The sequence below is a fragment of the Oreochromis aureus genome, linkage group 5 (assembly GCF_013358895.1).
Source record: "Oreochromis aureus strain Israel breed Guangdong linkage group 5, ZZ_aureus, whole genome shotgun sequence".
Lineage (NCBI taxonomy): Eukaryota > Metazoa > Chordata > Actinopteri > Cichliformes > Cichlidae > Oreochromis > Oreochromis aureus.
In genome coordinates, this window is record NC_052946.1 from 33,185,616 (window position 1) to 33,200,568 (window position 14,953).

At 38.3% G+C, this 14,953-nt stretch overlaps 1 protein-coding gene across 2 annotated transcripts in view; it reads right to left on the reverse strand.

Annotated features, from left to right (window-relative positions):
* Positions 1–14,953, reverse strand: part of tafa3a (TAFA chemokine like family member 3a) — a 109,517-nt gene that overhangs the window by 34,725 nt on the left and 59,839 nt on the right. Inside the window, exons 1-2 of one of the 2 annotated variants that reach the window (XM_039611823.1) lie at positions 7,217–7,242; positions 4,660–4,772 (exon numbers count right to left, since the gene is read on the reverse strand). In XM_039611823.1, coding sequence (XP_039467757.1) covers positions 4,660–4,771 — 112 coding nt within the window. In that variant the 5' untranslated portion in view covers position 4,772; positions 7,217–7,242. Of the gene's footprint in view, positions 1–4,659; positions 4,773–7,216; positions 7,243–14,953 lie in introns of those variants that run through there. The other variant, XM_039611824.1, reaches the window with a different exon arrangement.

Below are 14,953 nucleotides of genomic sequence, written 5' to 3' on the forward strand. Positions count from 1 at the left end.
CTGTATTCACTTTTTCATGCAGTCTTCATTAGTAGCCACAGTGGAAGATAACTTTATATTTATTTTCACGTTCAGTGTTTTTTTGCTTATTTGATGACTGTGAAAATGGGAATACAGAGAGAAGCATAAATGAGTATAAACCAAAGAGACATGCACATGATAAAAAATAACTTTTTCAATAATCAAGCAATTTCATTTTAATATTTCTTCCACTGTGAAGAAAAAAAAATCACTTTTCAAAACACAATGACTAAATCTACCCCAAGGCTATTCAAAGTTGGATAGTAACAAATTATATTATTTTGAGTTTCTAAAATGATCTAAGCCTTTAAACACTAAGAAAAAGCACTCTGCTGCCGCCTGATTCTCATCAAGATCCATCAAGCATGAAAAGCTCTTTTTCATAGTCTTCCTTCCCTCCAGGCTGGCACAGGAAAACAAGTCTAATTTATCTAGTAAGCATATTTTAATTCATAATTTTTATTAATGTGACACATCCTAATATATCTTTTTTCCAGAAATTATTCTGATGGGGGCAGTGTGGGGAACAAAAACTTTTTTGTTGGATTCTGCCATTAATTTGGGAAAGAGTGAAAAAAGTTGAAACCAATTTGCATAGAATACAAAAAAAATCCCCCAAAGCATAAAAATCAGCTCGAGAACGAACCATTAGAGTGCATCACGCAGTTTTTAGAAAGTCTCCACCATAAGCAAATATGGAAATATTCTACTCTATTCAAATGAGAGCCAGTGCAGTTTCATCTTATTAATAAGGCGGCATGGCCCCTTGTGTGCATGTGAATATAGAACCGGAGTGTAAAGCTGATCCCCAAAGTCATTTTGCAATTTGTGTAGTTATCCGTGAGCCATGTGGCTTAATGCTTGATATTTTAGAATCTAACAAAGTTTACGACCTGTAAACAGCACTGCTTAGAGCGTTTTCTTTTCCCTCTCTCGACGAGTGGGAGCTGCTGCCAAGTTGCATCGCACAGCCTCAGTGGGAAATGTGTTTTTCACGCCTGTTTTCCTCTCTACTACATTTCCCCTCACAGACACTGACCAACAATCCACAAAGAGCTTCATTCCTGCTTTTTAAATGAGACAGAGTGAGTTACTGTTAAAAAAAAGTGTCCAAGCATCTAAATAGCTGAGTAATGAGGCTCCCATTTGACCAGGCCACAACATCAGTCTAAATCCTATCGATGGGACCAAAACAAATTGTAAAGCGGAGAGGTAGTTGTTATCGCGCTGGTTCTCTCTCTCTCTCCCTGGACCACTCTTCTTCTTCTTGCGCCCTCTCTCGCCCTTCCTCTCCCTCTCCACTCTTTCATGACCGGCTAATGAATGTAGATGGTGCTTTGGGGGATGCAGTGGTCTTATTACTGGGGTTATGTGTGCACGCTGTAAGCTCAGCATGCTCCAGTCAGGCAATGGTGAAAGGTTCAATTGCTTTGGCAAAGCCCCCACCTCAGTAAACAGAAGGGCTAAAGAGGTTTGTTTATTGGGCCCACCTTGGCTTGACCTCTGTAGCTCAGGGACAGCCTACGTGATTACAGAAGTGTCAGCGCAGCCCGGGCAGAACAGGGCCAGACTACTTTCATTGGCCCTCTCTCTCTCTCCTAATAAATCACAGGAATAAGCACACAAACCACATGAGTGTGACAAATGCAAAAACAATGAGAGTTCAATGTAAGCCTGAAGATTAAATAGTTTATCCAGCATGTTTGCGCTCAAACTAGTCGGATTTGGTGTTCTACTGTCAGTCTACAGAGATATATACAGAACATATTGATTCGAATGATTAGTTTATTACACGAGTAGGCGAAAAGGCGAGCTGTCCTGATGCTCACTCCAAAACAGAAACAATATGAAACATGGCCCAAGTATGTGAACATTTTGACCCCAGCAACGGCAAAGAAGTAATTTCCTGAAGGAATTAAGTTGTTAAGTGTCACCTAGTTTTTCTAATTATAATAAATATTTGACTAAGTCAGCGTTTAGGATTCAGTTTTAAGGTTGAGATGATTTAGATAATTATTATCATTACAGATCACCTAAAACACATCCAATTCTGCTGCTGTGCTCCAGCGTTCACCCTTTGCTTGCTCGGGTAAATTCTCCACACTCTGGACTCTCTGTTCAGTTCATCTATGGTTCCCCCAACTGCTCTGCACAGCCAGAGCAGTGGAAATAATCATTTGTTATTTTATCTTTATTATACCTTCCTACATATTTAATCTATCAGTCACATATCATTAGCTCTGGCTCATATTGTAGCAGCCTTCACATCAAAATGTGTGTAAACAGGTCTGCTGAGTGCAGCATTTTACAATTGCATTTTTCTATTGGGGTGAAAATGACTGTCTGTAGATTCCCCATTCACCTCAAAATTAACTATATGGTAAATATATCCATTTTAGGAAAAATCATGAAATGAGAGGTGATCGGGTTATATACACTATGTAATTATGTTATTATGCGTGGCTTGCGGTATCAGTTTATCTGAAAGATGTTGGGTGAGGTAAGCTCAGCCTGAGCAGACCAGTCAAAGTCAGAGCACCATTCCTTTATGGGCCTTTGTGCATGGTCATGATTAACCAGGAAAAACCCTGTCCCACACTGCTGTCACAGAGTTAAAAGCACATTATTGTATATCACAATGTGTAAATAATTCTTTATGAGTACCAGGGGTCTTTGTTCAAACAATAAAGAATGTCAAACGCCAAAGCACACAGAAGAGTATGGAAAGGTGAATCATCTAGCGTTTGTCCATATATTGTATTTTATCTTTTATGTTCCATATTTTATTTTATATTTCTTGAGGAAAAGCTGGAGAGACTGCTTTCCACTCTTGAACATCATGTAGACATTTCACATTGTATTTGTTTTGAATGTTGTGTGTTCACAGTGGAAAAATTATATTTTTATTATGTTTATCAGTTTTATTTTATTATGTTTGATTGTTTGGTTGATGTTGGTGCAGTTATATTCAATGAAATGAAAATAGAAAGTAAAAATGATTTAAGATGCAATACAGTATCACTGGTTGTGTAATGGAAATTTGTCTTATAGAACACTGAATCTGTTATAGTGAAATAAGTAAATGTGAATAATGCTGGTTTAGGACACAGGAGCACAAAGTTAGATGTGGTGGAGCTCTCCATACTGATTTAAAAAGTTGAATGATTACATTTTACTAAAACATATACCTTAAGTTAACAAGAAAATATTCAATAGCTTTCCGTGCGCCTAGAAGTGAATGATAAATCAAATTATTAATCTAGCAATAGCAAAGTCAAAAAACAGGTTGACATACAGTTATATCTGCTGTCGAAACTTTTTCAGCCTCTGTTTTTGATTTGATTTGAACATACACAGACAAGGAATGTAGTGCAATCCATTTGTGACATATAATATGTACAGTCTCCTTGTGTAGTCTATCCTGTTTCGGCTCTATCAAAGTGTTTTGCTGGTTATATGTTTTCAGCTAACATGGAGCTGTTTCCCTCTAGCCACTGTGTGCTGTTTGTCCTCCAGTGGAATAAGGCTCATTATCTCAATGTGTAGTCACAGTTTCTACCGTTACGCCCAGGGATCAGGCCATCTCTCCATTAAGGGAAATCGCTTTGAAAGGTCTTGTCCTCTGCTTCAAACACACACACACACACCGAGACGCATGCATGCACTTAGTGTACTGGTATTACTTTTTTTTCCATTTGATGCTTGACTTACAAGACTGCTAAACTGTTGAATTTTAATGTGCAGAAAACACAACCTTAAAGTACATCTTTGCCTTGCTGTTTAGAAGCCAAGAAAGTTGAACAAATCATATCAATTTCTTTTTAAAAAGTCATTGAGGTGAAATGTGACCACAACATGTGACTGAGCTATAAGGAATTGGGTGTGACATGCTGTGACTGTTGTACCAATTTGGTCAGAATGGATCCAGTGAAAGCACTCAACTGTAATCCTTCCACATCACCCAACACATCAGGTGTTACATTTTTGGGAGCAAATGTTAGCGCATCATAGCAAGTAAAAGAATAACTTAAAGTGATGATTCACAGCTCAGAATAAAAATTTAATAACACAATATGCATGCATAATTCCTAACAGGTACTGGTATAAATCCCTGGGAAGTAAATTACAAAGAAGTTTATCCAGGGGGATTTATTGGCTTCTCTCAATAATCATTACAATCTACTTAACTAGACATTTCAAGGACAATGTGAGCATAGTGATAGCATGTGTTTGTTTTTGTTCTAACTGAGCATGAATTGCCTTTAAATATGTATCCTGCTGGTGTGTTTGCCACAGTCTGCTGCTCCTGGTTTTTGCTTTTCTGCCCATCTGGAAGTCAAACAAGCTCATTATTTTCAAAAAAAATCATTTCACAAGATTTTGCTGGCTTTTAATGGGATAATACAGTGACTATATGCTTTCCTGAGTTTCTTCACTACAGAGGTTGATCAGACATAGTAACAGACTTTATTTGTTCTGGGCATCCTGCCCAGAACATACTGCTGTGTGTGTGTGTGTGTGTGTGTGTGTGTGTGTGTGTGTGTGTGTGTGTGTGTGTGTTTCTGTATAGTATGAATGGAAAATGATTTATGAAAGACCAGTGGCTATGTTCAGTGAATGGAAGGACATGCAGTGTACCTATGTGGCTTCTATGTGATGATGCACTGGTCAGCTGTCCCCAGAGAGACACCATACAGACGGTCAGCAGCAGCGCCCTTCCGTACATGCTCTGTAGGTCCCTCTCCTGCATTCTGGAAAAACAGGACAACAAAATCAGGAGTTAGCCATATTTGCATTATATGAACACCCAGATATACAGTCTGGCTCTTTTGAGTTCAAGGCAACAAATTCCCATAACTATGACTTGGCAGTCACAGGTGGAATCTACTGAGTTTTAACTGGATTAACTCAAACTAAACCAACACACACAAACACAATCAGTCTACCAGTATCTATTCATGTGTTTGAAATGCAGAAAATTCTAAATTAAATTATTTCTCTTGAATGGAGTTGTGGTGATGAGCATTGGATCAGTTGGAAATATGCACACCTGGTCAAAGTTCAGTTATTTCTTGGTTTTTTGTAAATGTATGCTGTTTTCCCATTGGTTCCATGTAGTGGGAGACAACAAGCACAACTGCTTTGTATTTATTTATTATTAAATAAATTCACACAGTCACATGAAAACAGGGAAACTGTTTTCACAGGACTGATTAATTAATATCATATCTATAAAAACAGAGGTTTTGGCAGTTTGCTGGTGTGGTGTTAACACAATTGTACAATATTGTGCAGACGTCTCAGCAAATTTATCTAAAGGTCAAATGGTGCAATGCTCAGAGAAAGTGAGAACAACCCAACAGCTCCAAAAAGTTCATGACAGTACAATTTGAAACAAATCAAACAAGTATATCTTGTTTTGAAGGGCTGCCAAGAGAAAGACCTCTAGAAGGAGATAGCACAGTTTAGGTTTACAAAGTTGCTCATGAACAAACCACAAGACTTCTCAATCAATGTTCTTTGGACTGATGGGATATAAGTGGTTATGTCTGACAGTGTGGCATGTTTGGTGAAAATCAAGCACAGCATATCAGCAGAAACACAAAGTACCGGTAGTCAAATACAGTGGTGGAGGGGTTTGGGTTTGCTTTGCAGCCACAGAACCCGGACACCTTCCAGTTACTAAGTAAACTGTGAACTCCTCCGTACTCTGTATTCAAGAGTCAAATGGGACGTCATCTGTCCAACAGCTAAAGCCTAGCTGAAACTTGGTCATGCAACAGGACAATTATCAGCAACAAAAAAGCAAATCCACAACAAATTGGCTAAAAAAAGAATCGATGGTCCAATCAAAATCCAGATCTCACCCAAATGAATTCCTGTGCCTCTTGAGAGATCTATGCAAATTAATGCCTACAAATCTCAGTGACATAAAGCAATGCTATAAAGAACAGTAATGCTGTGAGAGACTGATCGTAATAAAGAAAATGATTACTTAAATCTGCTTGGCTCTTAAATCATGGGGTTTACTTCATTTTTCACAGGACTGCAAAGAGTCCTGGACAAAGAAATTCACTGGTGCTGAGGTTTCCTCTCTATAATAGTCAGACAAGTAGTTTTCATTTTTGTAGTAGGTTTGGTTTGGTAAAGGAAAATAATTTGGACACAATCAGGTAAACAGCTGTAAAATCTACAACATTTCCACAAAGGTTGTGCTGTCGTTACCACCACATTTCAACTTATTACATGACACTTGCATTGACATTCGAATCTGTGAAACCAGGATGATAATATCAGTAACTGTATCAGCTAACTGCCAAACCACCGATTTGTACACAATAACCTTAAAGCAGGCATCTCAAAGTCATTAGTGCTCATGCTACACTGCATGAAAACATGAAAAATGAGAACTACACTTTTCCCTTTATTGTATGGAAATTCTGAAAAAAATGTTCATATTTAATGAACCATCTGTTTACATTTACCGTCCGATGGGCTTCCTGAGATGTTTTCAGAAGAGCAAGTACAATGTTAAAATTATGTCTCATAACATCCACATCTCAGGAAATTAAAACCTAAACAAAAAGTAGCATTTAACCTCTTTATCATTCATTGAACTACTTTCCATACACTTCAGTATATTAATGCTGACATCAACATGCAATATGTTTGATACCACTCCCTTAAAACTGAATAAGCTGAGGGAACTCCACGATAACAAGTGATAAAGGGAAAGAAACAAACAAACAAACTTAAGAATCTTTTTGTCCATTTTGTGCAATAGCCATTAGCTTCAAAACCGCAGTAGATTATAAAATATCTCTGAAAATAGTCATTTTGTAAGAACAATAAATTCTGTAAGCCTCTGCAACAAAGCCTAGATCAATTTGCTGTGTCACTACCTGGTATGACTGAGCCTATAATTTTAAAGTCATATTCACTTGTGAACACCTCTGGGTTTTTTTTTTAAGTATTAAATTATAGTGTTTTATTTCACCAAAAGCTCAAATGATATGCAGTCCAATGATATGGAGCTGCAGATGTAGAATTTGGATGAAATTGCAACAGATGCATTCAGTAATAATTTCACAAAATTCATAACACCAGTTCTGGAGCAACAAATTAAGTACTTTTTTTCTCTCTTCTCTCCCTACTTCCTATCTATGAGTGTTGCTATTTGTGTGGTCTGTCTTACAATGCTCGGCTCAGTAAAATTTGTGTACTTTCAGATGATTGTTGTCCTGCAATACTCTCCATCTTCATCTGAGAGGCCCATGGAGAGTGGAACAATCAGCGGCTCGTCTTACTGCCAACAGAGCTGGCCTCCTCTCTCATGAGAAAGCAGCCGCAAATCACAGCTCTGCTTTGAACTCTGTTCCAGTGCAGCAACTCAAATTAGTAAAATGCTTGGTTTCATGCAAAAAGATCAACCCTTGCTTATCTGGCAGAGGCTCACATACGAGGGAGATGTTTTACTGTGACTGCCTTTGTACTGCCAGCCAGAGCTGGTGAGATCTTAACACGGCACTCTAATTCTGTACAGGCTCAGACAGCTGATGCAATCAGGATGTTATAAGCACATACAGACTGTAGAAAAACATAGGCACAGTGTCTGTAATATCACCCATAAATTCATCAAGGGACTATTTGAAGTCTGGGGTTTAGGTTTATGTTGCTGCTGTCTGCTGTTATTGGGATTATGTGAAACCAAAAAACAAGAAGCCTGCATGGATCTCAAGTGAGGCAAACAAGTGACATCAGGAACTAACTGCGTGGTGGGCTGAAGTACCTGTCAGTGCCTTTAAATACTATATATTGTGTACCAAGTGTACACAAAATCCATTATGAAAGTTTTTTTTAAAGTACAAAAAAACTGTAGCATTCCCCTAACTTTTAATGAGTTGCTAAATGCATTTAAATCAGCTTTCCACAGACTTCCACACTCAACCCGATATACCATGTGAACTTGAGTGACTTCCACAAGACATTAAATAACAGATACACACCGTTGCATCCTTTGTAATTTAAGGGCTTGATTTGATCTTTTACTTTGCTCGGCGGGGACTGACGAGTTAAATTAACTCCCACAGAGTCTGAAAACTAATTTTCACCTGTAGTCTCAGACGTTTGGTGCAACACTAACACATACCGCCTCCAACATTAGACCAGATGAAGTGGTAACATGATTAAAAAATGTGTCTTCACTTCTTTGCTCTGCTGGGGCAAAGTAGGGATCACTACTAGAAAAACACCACTTGTAATGGACTCCATCTCACTGTTAGTTTACCAATTTATTCCATCCCTGTTTATCTAAAAAAAAAAAGTACTAGACTCACATTAAACATTTCAGCCTCTTACTCTTATTTTACTTATTTGCGATTTGTTCCAACAAGAAAGCTGATCTGACAGCTGAACTCCAGAAATAATTGGAATTTGAGAGCACGCCACTGTGCTTTATGAAAATGAAATGTCTGTGACGGCAGAGTTTTGGTTTGGAGCTGCTAGGATGTCAGGTTTTATTCCAAATCTAAATCTATTTTAGCACATTATACTCCAATTTCCATCTTGCGTCTGTAGTGTTCAGGTGGCTTATTGGAGTTGGTTAACAAGAAAATTATTCCACCTGACTGATGTGGCGCTGAGACCAGGTGGCTCATCACAAAATGCCCTGAACAGGGTGAAACTATTTTGGGGACACATTAAGGCAGATTTTTACATGATGGAAACACACATACACATGTTGTGTTGATCAGTTTGGATGCACCCCACAAGTCTTTTCCAACCTTTGCACCTCATCTCATAAGTTATGGCTGCAGTAATAATAAGCTTGGTTGGTACATTCCTGACAGAGACTCCAAACACTGAATGCCAACTGATTAAAAAATTGAAACGTGTTATTTCACACGACTTTACTGATAATATACAAATAACTATACACTCGTAAATGCATGGTATGTGTGAATAAAATTAAATACTATTTTCCAGCAGTCTTTTGTGATGTCTTTATCACAATGATACAATGATAAAAATGTATTTGCCAGCGATCCCTGGCCATTGGCCAAGGTAGAGTACACCCCAGATAAGTCACGAATCTATCGCAACAAATAACCACATACTCATACATCTCCAACTATGGCCAATTTAAAAGCACCAATTAACCTAACAATCATATTTTCTGAGTGTGGGAGGAAACTGGAGCAACCGGAGGAAACCCACGGGAGCACAGGGAGAACATGCAAACTCCACGCAGCAAGGTTCAAACCTTCATGCTGTGAGGCAACAGCATAAAACCATGCTGGTCATTTTTTTTATTATTATTATTATTCATTATGTTGCATTATGGTTATCTTTTGTATTTTTGTTTTGGAAAATGTGCATGTGGATGGATGACTCACCATCTGCAGACTAAACCCACAGGTACACATGAAGTAACTAGAACCACTGGGGGGGGGTTGTTTGTTTGTTTTGTTTTTTGTTTTGTTTTTGTTTAGTTATAGCCAAAATAAATATTACATTGCAGTTTTAACATTGTAGAACATGCATATGTAACATAGTTACACCTCCTATAAATAAAAGATGCATGTAGCTTCTGGGTCTGAAAAAGTGTACGCAATTATCAGTTGTAGCACAGGGGTCTGTAAATTTTACTGCTTAAACGTTTTTAAGCAATGATAAACAAAAAGCCTGCATAGAAAAGCAAAACATATTTAACCCTTATAGTGTCTGCTTATTTAAGGTATTTGTTATATATTTGTTGATTTGTGATTGAAGGACAGCAGCAAGAGTGTGACACTAGAAAGAGCAAGAAACAGTGACACTAACAAAAAGGCAGGAAGTCGAGCTCAGGGTGGTGGAACTGAAAATTGTAGGATTTTTACTGGGAGTCACCAGAAATGACTATATCAGAGAGACAGATCAGGTTGAGCAGTTTGGAGACAAAGTGAGGACATACGCAGAGGAGGTATCGAAGATATGCTGGATAAAGAATATGGAGCTTGGCTACAGTGAAGGAGGACACAAAGAGGATTGGTGTGGCAGAAGAAGATGCAAGGGACAGGGTGAGATCGCGGCAGATTGTACTGGAACTGAAAAAACCTGAATTGATTATTTCAATTTTTTTTAAAAGTCTATTAAAAAAACATTACCTGAGCCTAAACAAACTGCAACATGAAATCTTTCCAGCACTTATTGCTCCACAGAGCCCTGTACCCCTCCCTGCTGTTTTTGCTGTGGCCTCTTGCTTTCTCTCCAGCTCTCAGGTGTTTGTGTAACTGGGGTTTCCAGTAGGCGTGGTCAGGGGCTGCAGCAGCTGTTTCATCACACCTGAGTGCCATTATCTCATCATCTGTAATACTTAAGGATAGACTTTTCCCCCACTTATTGCCAGATTGTTTAGGTAGCTATACATGGTAATGACAGGGTCTAAGCCTAACTCTCTAGAATTATCTCCTTGTGTCTGGTTCACCTTCTCACCTTCTCTCCCAGGAATTCCTTGGTTATGCTGCCCTCCAGTTTAACTGGCACCTTGTGCATTCAGAATGCTGGAGTTTACCTCTCCAGTGCTGATGGCCAGATGAAGTCTCATGAAGCGTTGAAGCTTTCCATCCACTTGGTTCAGGAAACGCTTCATTTGCACACAAACCCCCCTTGCTGTTCAAAACTTATTGTCATGGCCTTTTAGCTGTCTTACAACAGTATCTGTGTATAATCACTACCAAAAACAGGAATAAAAACACCTTAATCAGATTTGTTTTTGATTAAAACAAACATAAGGCTATAAATGTCCATATGATTACAGTCAGTGTTAAATAAATCCAACAGGACACGAGACATTTATGTTAAAAGTGTTCCAGTGTTTTCAAATGATGGGACAGGGATTGTGCTTGTGAATACTGGAGTGATAAAAACTAAGAAATAATATTTTCTTTCCACACTGGTGGTTTTTCTCTTTGGTAATAACCTCTCCAGGTTTGGCAAAAACCCTTTCACATGGTACTGAGGAGGTAGGGGTGTACAAGTATCCCACAGCAAGCCTGCAAAGGCTTGGATATATGCAACTGCATAGATGAACCCATAGATCAGGTGTTGTTGTATCCCAGTTGCTTGGCACACAGCAAACACTTTGTAAAAAAACAAAAAAATGACTGGTGAGTATTATAGTAGTAGCATACTTCATATACTTCAGGCATATTATGTCCATCCATCCATCATCAGTGACATCCCTTGTCCTTAAAGAAGCAAGGCTCGGAGAGCGCTTCATAAAAGCTTTCCTGGATGTCTCGACACACGCTCCGAAGCCTCGGAACAGTGCCTCCCATCCCTATCCTCCATCTTGACTCAGACAAGCAAAAGTCTGTAAGCTCTTTGCAAACTTACCTGCCTGCCCACTCATTAAAACACAGATTACCAACTGAATTGTCTTTGTTACCTAAACGTTACTTACCTCCACATTAAAGCATTAAATCGCGGTATGAGTCTGAGTCTGCCTTGGGATTTTTCTTTTGGTCTGCAATCATGACTTGACTTTCATCAAGTCAGTGTTTAACAACGAAATATGACATTACACTCATCTATAATGAAGTTCCTGAACAATGTGCATGCACGCTGAACTTGTCTCTATAATTTCTGTCCAGAACAAGAAATGACAAAAATGAAAAAAAATAAATAAATACACATGCCTACAGTAATTAAGTGATATGTGGATGAATATCATTCATACATCAAAATATATTTTATGTGGCTTAACCATAATTACCAAGAGCTCACTATAAACACCCAGCCCATTCAAAAGTCCTCACAAGATGATGATTGTTCAGGACCTGCAGTCTTGATTTTCAGTTGTGGAGGTTAGAGTTCTATGGGAATTCCTCAACATCTGAAACGATAAGTCTGCAGTCGACACTGTTGCTGTCTGATTTTAAGAAATTATTTTAGTTGCAAAATGTTTTCCTTTCACCTTGTTCTATGTCTTGAATGAATGTCTTGAATATGTTTGTGTTTTTTTTCCTGTCTAACCATGTGATTTAATGTGCTGAGCTGTAATGAGTGAGAGCTGGTCACAAGAAAGTGAAATAATTTAAATGGTGCGCAAAGGCTTCAAGAATCAGATGCTAATTAGATATAGTTTTTCTACAAGTATACAAAACTGAACAAGTAACTCATTCTATAAGTCAGACATTAACTTGGTGAATTCATGACATTATCTTCCTTATTAAATCAGGATAACCATATGATAGTAAACACGCATGTTGCATGTAGATGGCAAATTTTGTGTTGCATAGCAACCGCAGTAAAATTGTTGCTTTGATCCAGTGCTCCTTCTGCTATTAGGGATCCTCAACGCTGCTCATTGTGAAGTAAAGCTATTTCTCTGATTATAGCCTGATGGACAGTCACAAAGGACACACAAATGTACACACACACACAGATGCACTGACGCACTCTTTCACACAACAAACTTACCCTAAAGCACCTATCGCCTTAGTGCAGCAATGAGTCAATGTGACCATTAAGACAGAGAAGTGTGTTTACAGCTGATACATGACAGAGCGGACGAGCTCGAGGTGGCTGCTGCGGTTGGAGGGCAAAACAAAATCAGTGTTGTTGTTTATGTTAGGCGTTTTTGTTTACCTCTTATCTAATTATGACACACAGCTGGTTGCGTTCCAGTAGTCATGCCTCCGGCTAAGCCTTCCCTCAATTACATAAACAGCTTTTATACTGACACAGAAAACATGGCAAAATCTGCTAAACCAGACACAGCAAATACTAAGTTCAGTGCATGTCATACAGTAATACGCTTTTCATCTACAGTACATGTAAGTTATCATAAGTCACATGGAAACGTACATTTTACTCCAGGCTAAGTTTTTATTTTGTTTTCTAATACAAATGCAATCAAGCACTTCTAAATCATGAAGCTTGGTTATTAATAAGATTTCCCAGCAGCAAATTTAAGTACTAGGTGTTCCTATGGAATTGCAATTAAATAACACATTGTTTATGGCACATTTGTGTGTTCTGTCTTCACATTTTCCACTGTTTGTCAAGTGATTTTACATTTCACAGAAAATTTCTTTCTGTGGTTTTTATGTTTAGATTACTCATGGACCACCACATTGATTTTTTTTTTGTTTGTTTGTTTGTAAATCAATACAACAATAATAATAAAAAAAATGTATGTAAAATACATTCCAGCCATTACAAACCACATATGGTTAATATTTGGAATTTCCCTTTTTTAGACCACATTCATGAATAAAAGTGCTATTTGTTTTTTGTGATTAAAAAAAATATTATAAAAAAAGAATTATCAATCATAACCAAGATATGGATGAAAAATCATATTTATCTTAACAATAAAATATATAAATGAATGACCACTACTGATGTTTACATCTTTTAATTTAATTAGGAATTGAACAGTTTCAGTCCCATTCACCAAATGGCTTGTTTGTGTCAGCATATGCAACACATGAGGGGCATGTTTTTGCTGTTTGTTGTATTTCATGCAAGAAGTATACTGTGTCTTCCTGTCCACTTGGGCCTACTTACATTACATTTTTTTCTTTCTGTTGTTCCTGAATCTAGAACAAAATTTAGATCAGGAAGGATCACCTGATACAGATGATTTTTCAAACGATATCTGGGATGGAAAGTTCAGAATGAGATTTTACATCCTTAACAAGCTGCCATTTGTGTTGGTTATGGCTGCGGCACACTGGCAGTCATGCAGGGTAGCTCAATTCCTGGGCAAGAAGGTGTTTAGTTTCACAAATTTTTGAGATCATTAATTTTATTACTTGCTGGCTTCTGACATGCTTGTTTTGGACCAGACCGACTGCCAATCTCATCCTTCTTTTCAAACTAACTGTCCGACTTTGAATAGATCACCTGGTTGAGCAGGTGACGCCTGTGCTGAACATTAGAGTCCTCGTTACTGGGGACTGGGTTTGAGTCTGACCCCAAACTGTATTCTGTGTGCTATTCCCCAACCTCCTGTTTGCTGTTTGTATTGTCCTGTTCAATAAAGACAAAAGGACTCTTGCTCTAAAAACTTTTCCTCTTCAACATCTTCCAAATCTCCCCTCTCTTCTAAAATCACCAAGGTTCTCTGAGCAAAAAATATCTTCGCCATCTTGATGGATAAGAACTCACACAGGCAACACTATTTATTAGTTATGTCCCACCCCCGAGCACACAGCACACAGTGTGTATGTGAGAGCCGACAGGTGTAGGTGCTTGAAATGTAACAATGCTGGAACACTGTGCTTGAAAAGTAGAAGCAGAAAGACGAAACACACATCCACACATATACAGACCAAGCACATAAACACATCGACATACTCACCACACACACACACACACACACACACACACACACACACACACACACACTAAGAGCAGGCCATGTAGGAGGAGGACAAAGTGAAGAGACACAGCACCTCCACACTTTCATGACCCATGGGTGACTGGAGGAGGGTTACAGTGTGAAGTCACTGAAAATGGGTCAGAAGGGTTAAGATTTAGGTAAGGGATGAACTTGAAATGTATTTGTTATAATTACATGGCATTAAAACTAGTTAAGCCACACCTCTCCGGTACCGGGGGCAAAAGGAAGGAGATCACATTTAATTGGTTATAACATGGGGTCAGAAATATAAGTCCCGACATGTGTAGTATCCACTGAAATCTCTGAATCCCAGCTAAAATCTCATATAAACCACCAAACACAACAAAAGTTAGCTTCCAGAGCTATTACCAATTCAAACATCAAGTTTCACCACGCTCTGATCAAAATTCATTGAAAGAGAAAAGAAAACCACAAAAAAGCATAGCGCCTAAGACAGAAATTGTCAACAACCGTCATTTTAGACCCAGCTAAAGACACGTGACTGGATCGATGGCACATGTCGTAAATTTGGGCCCACGT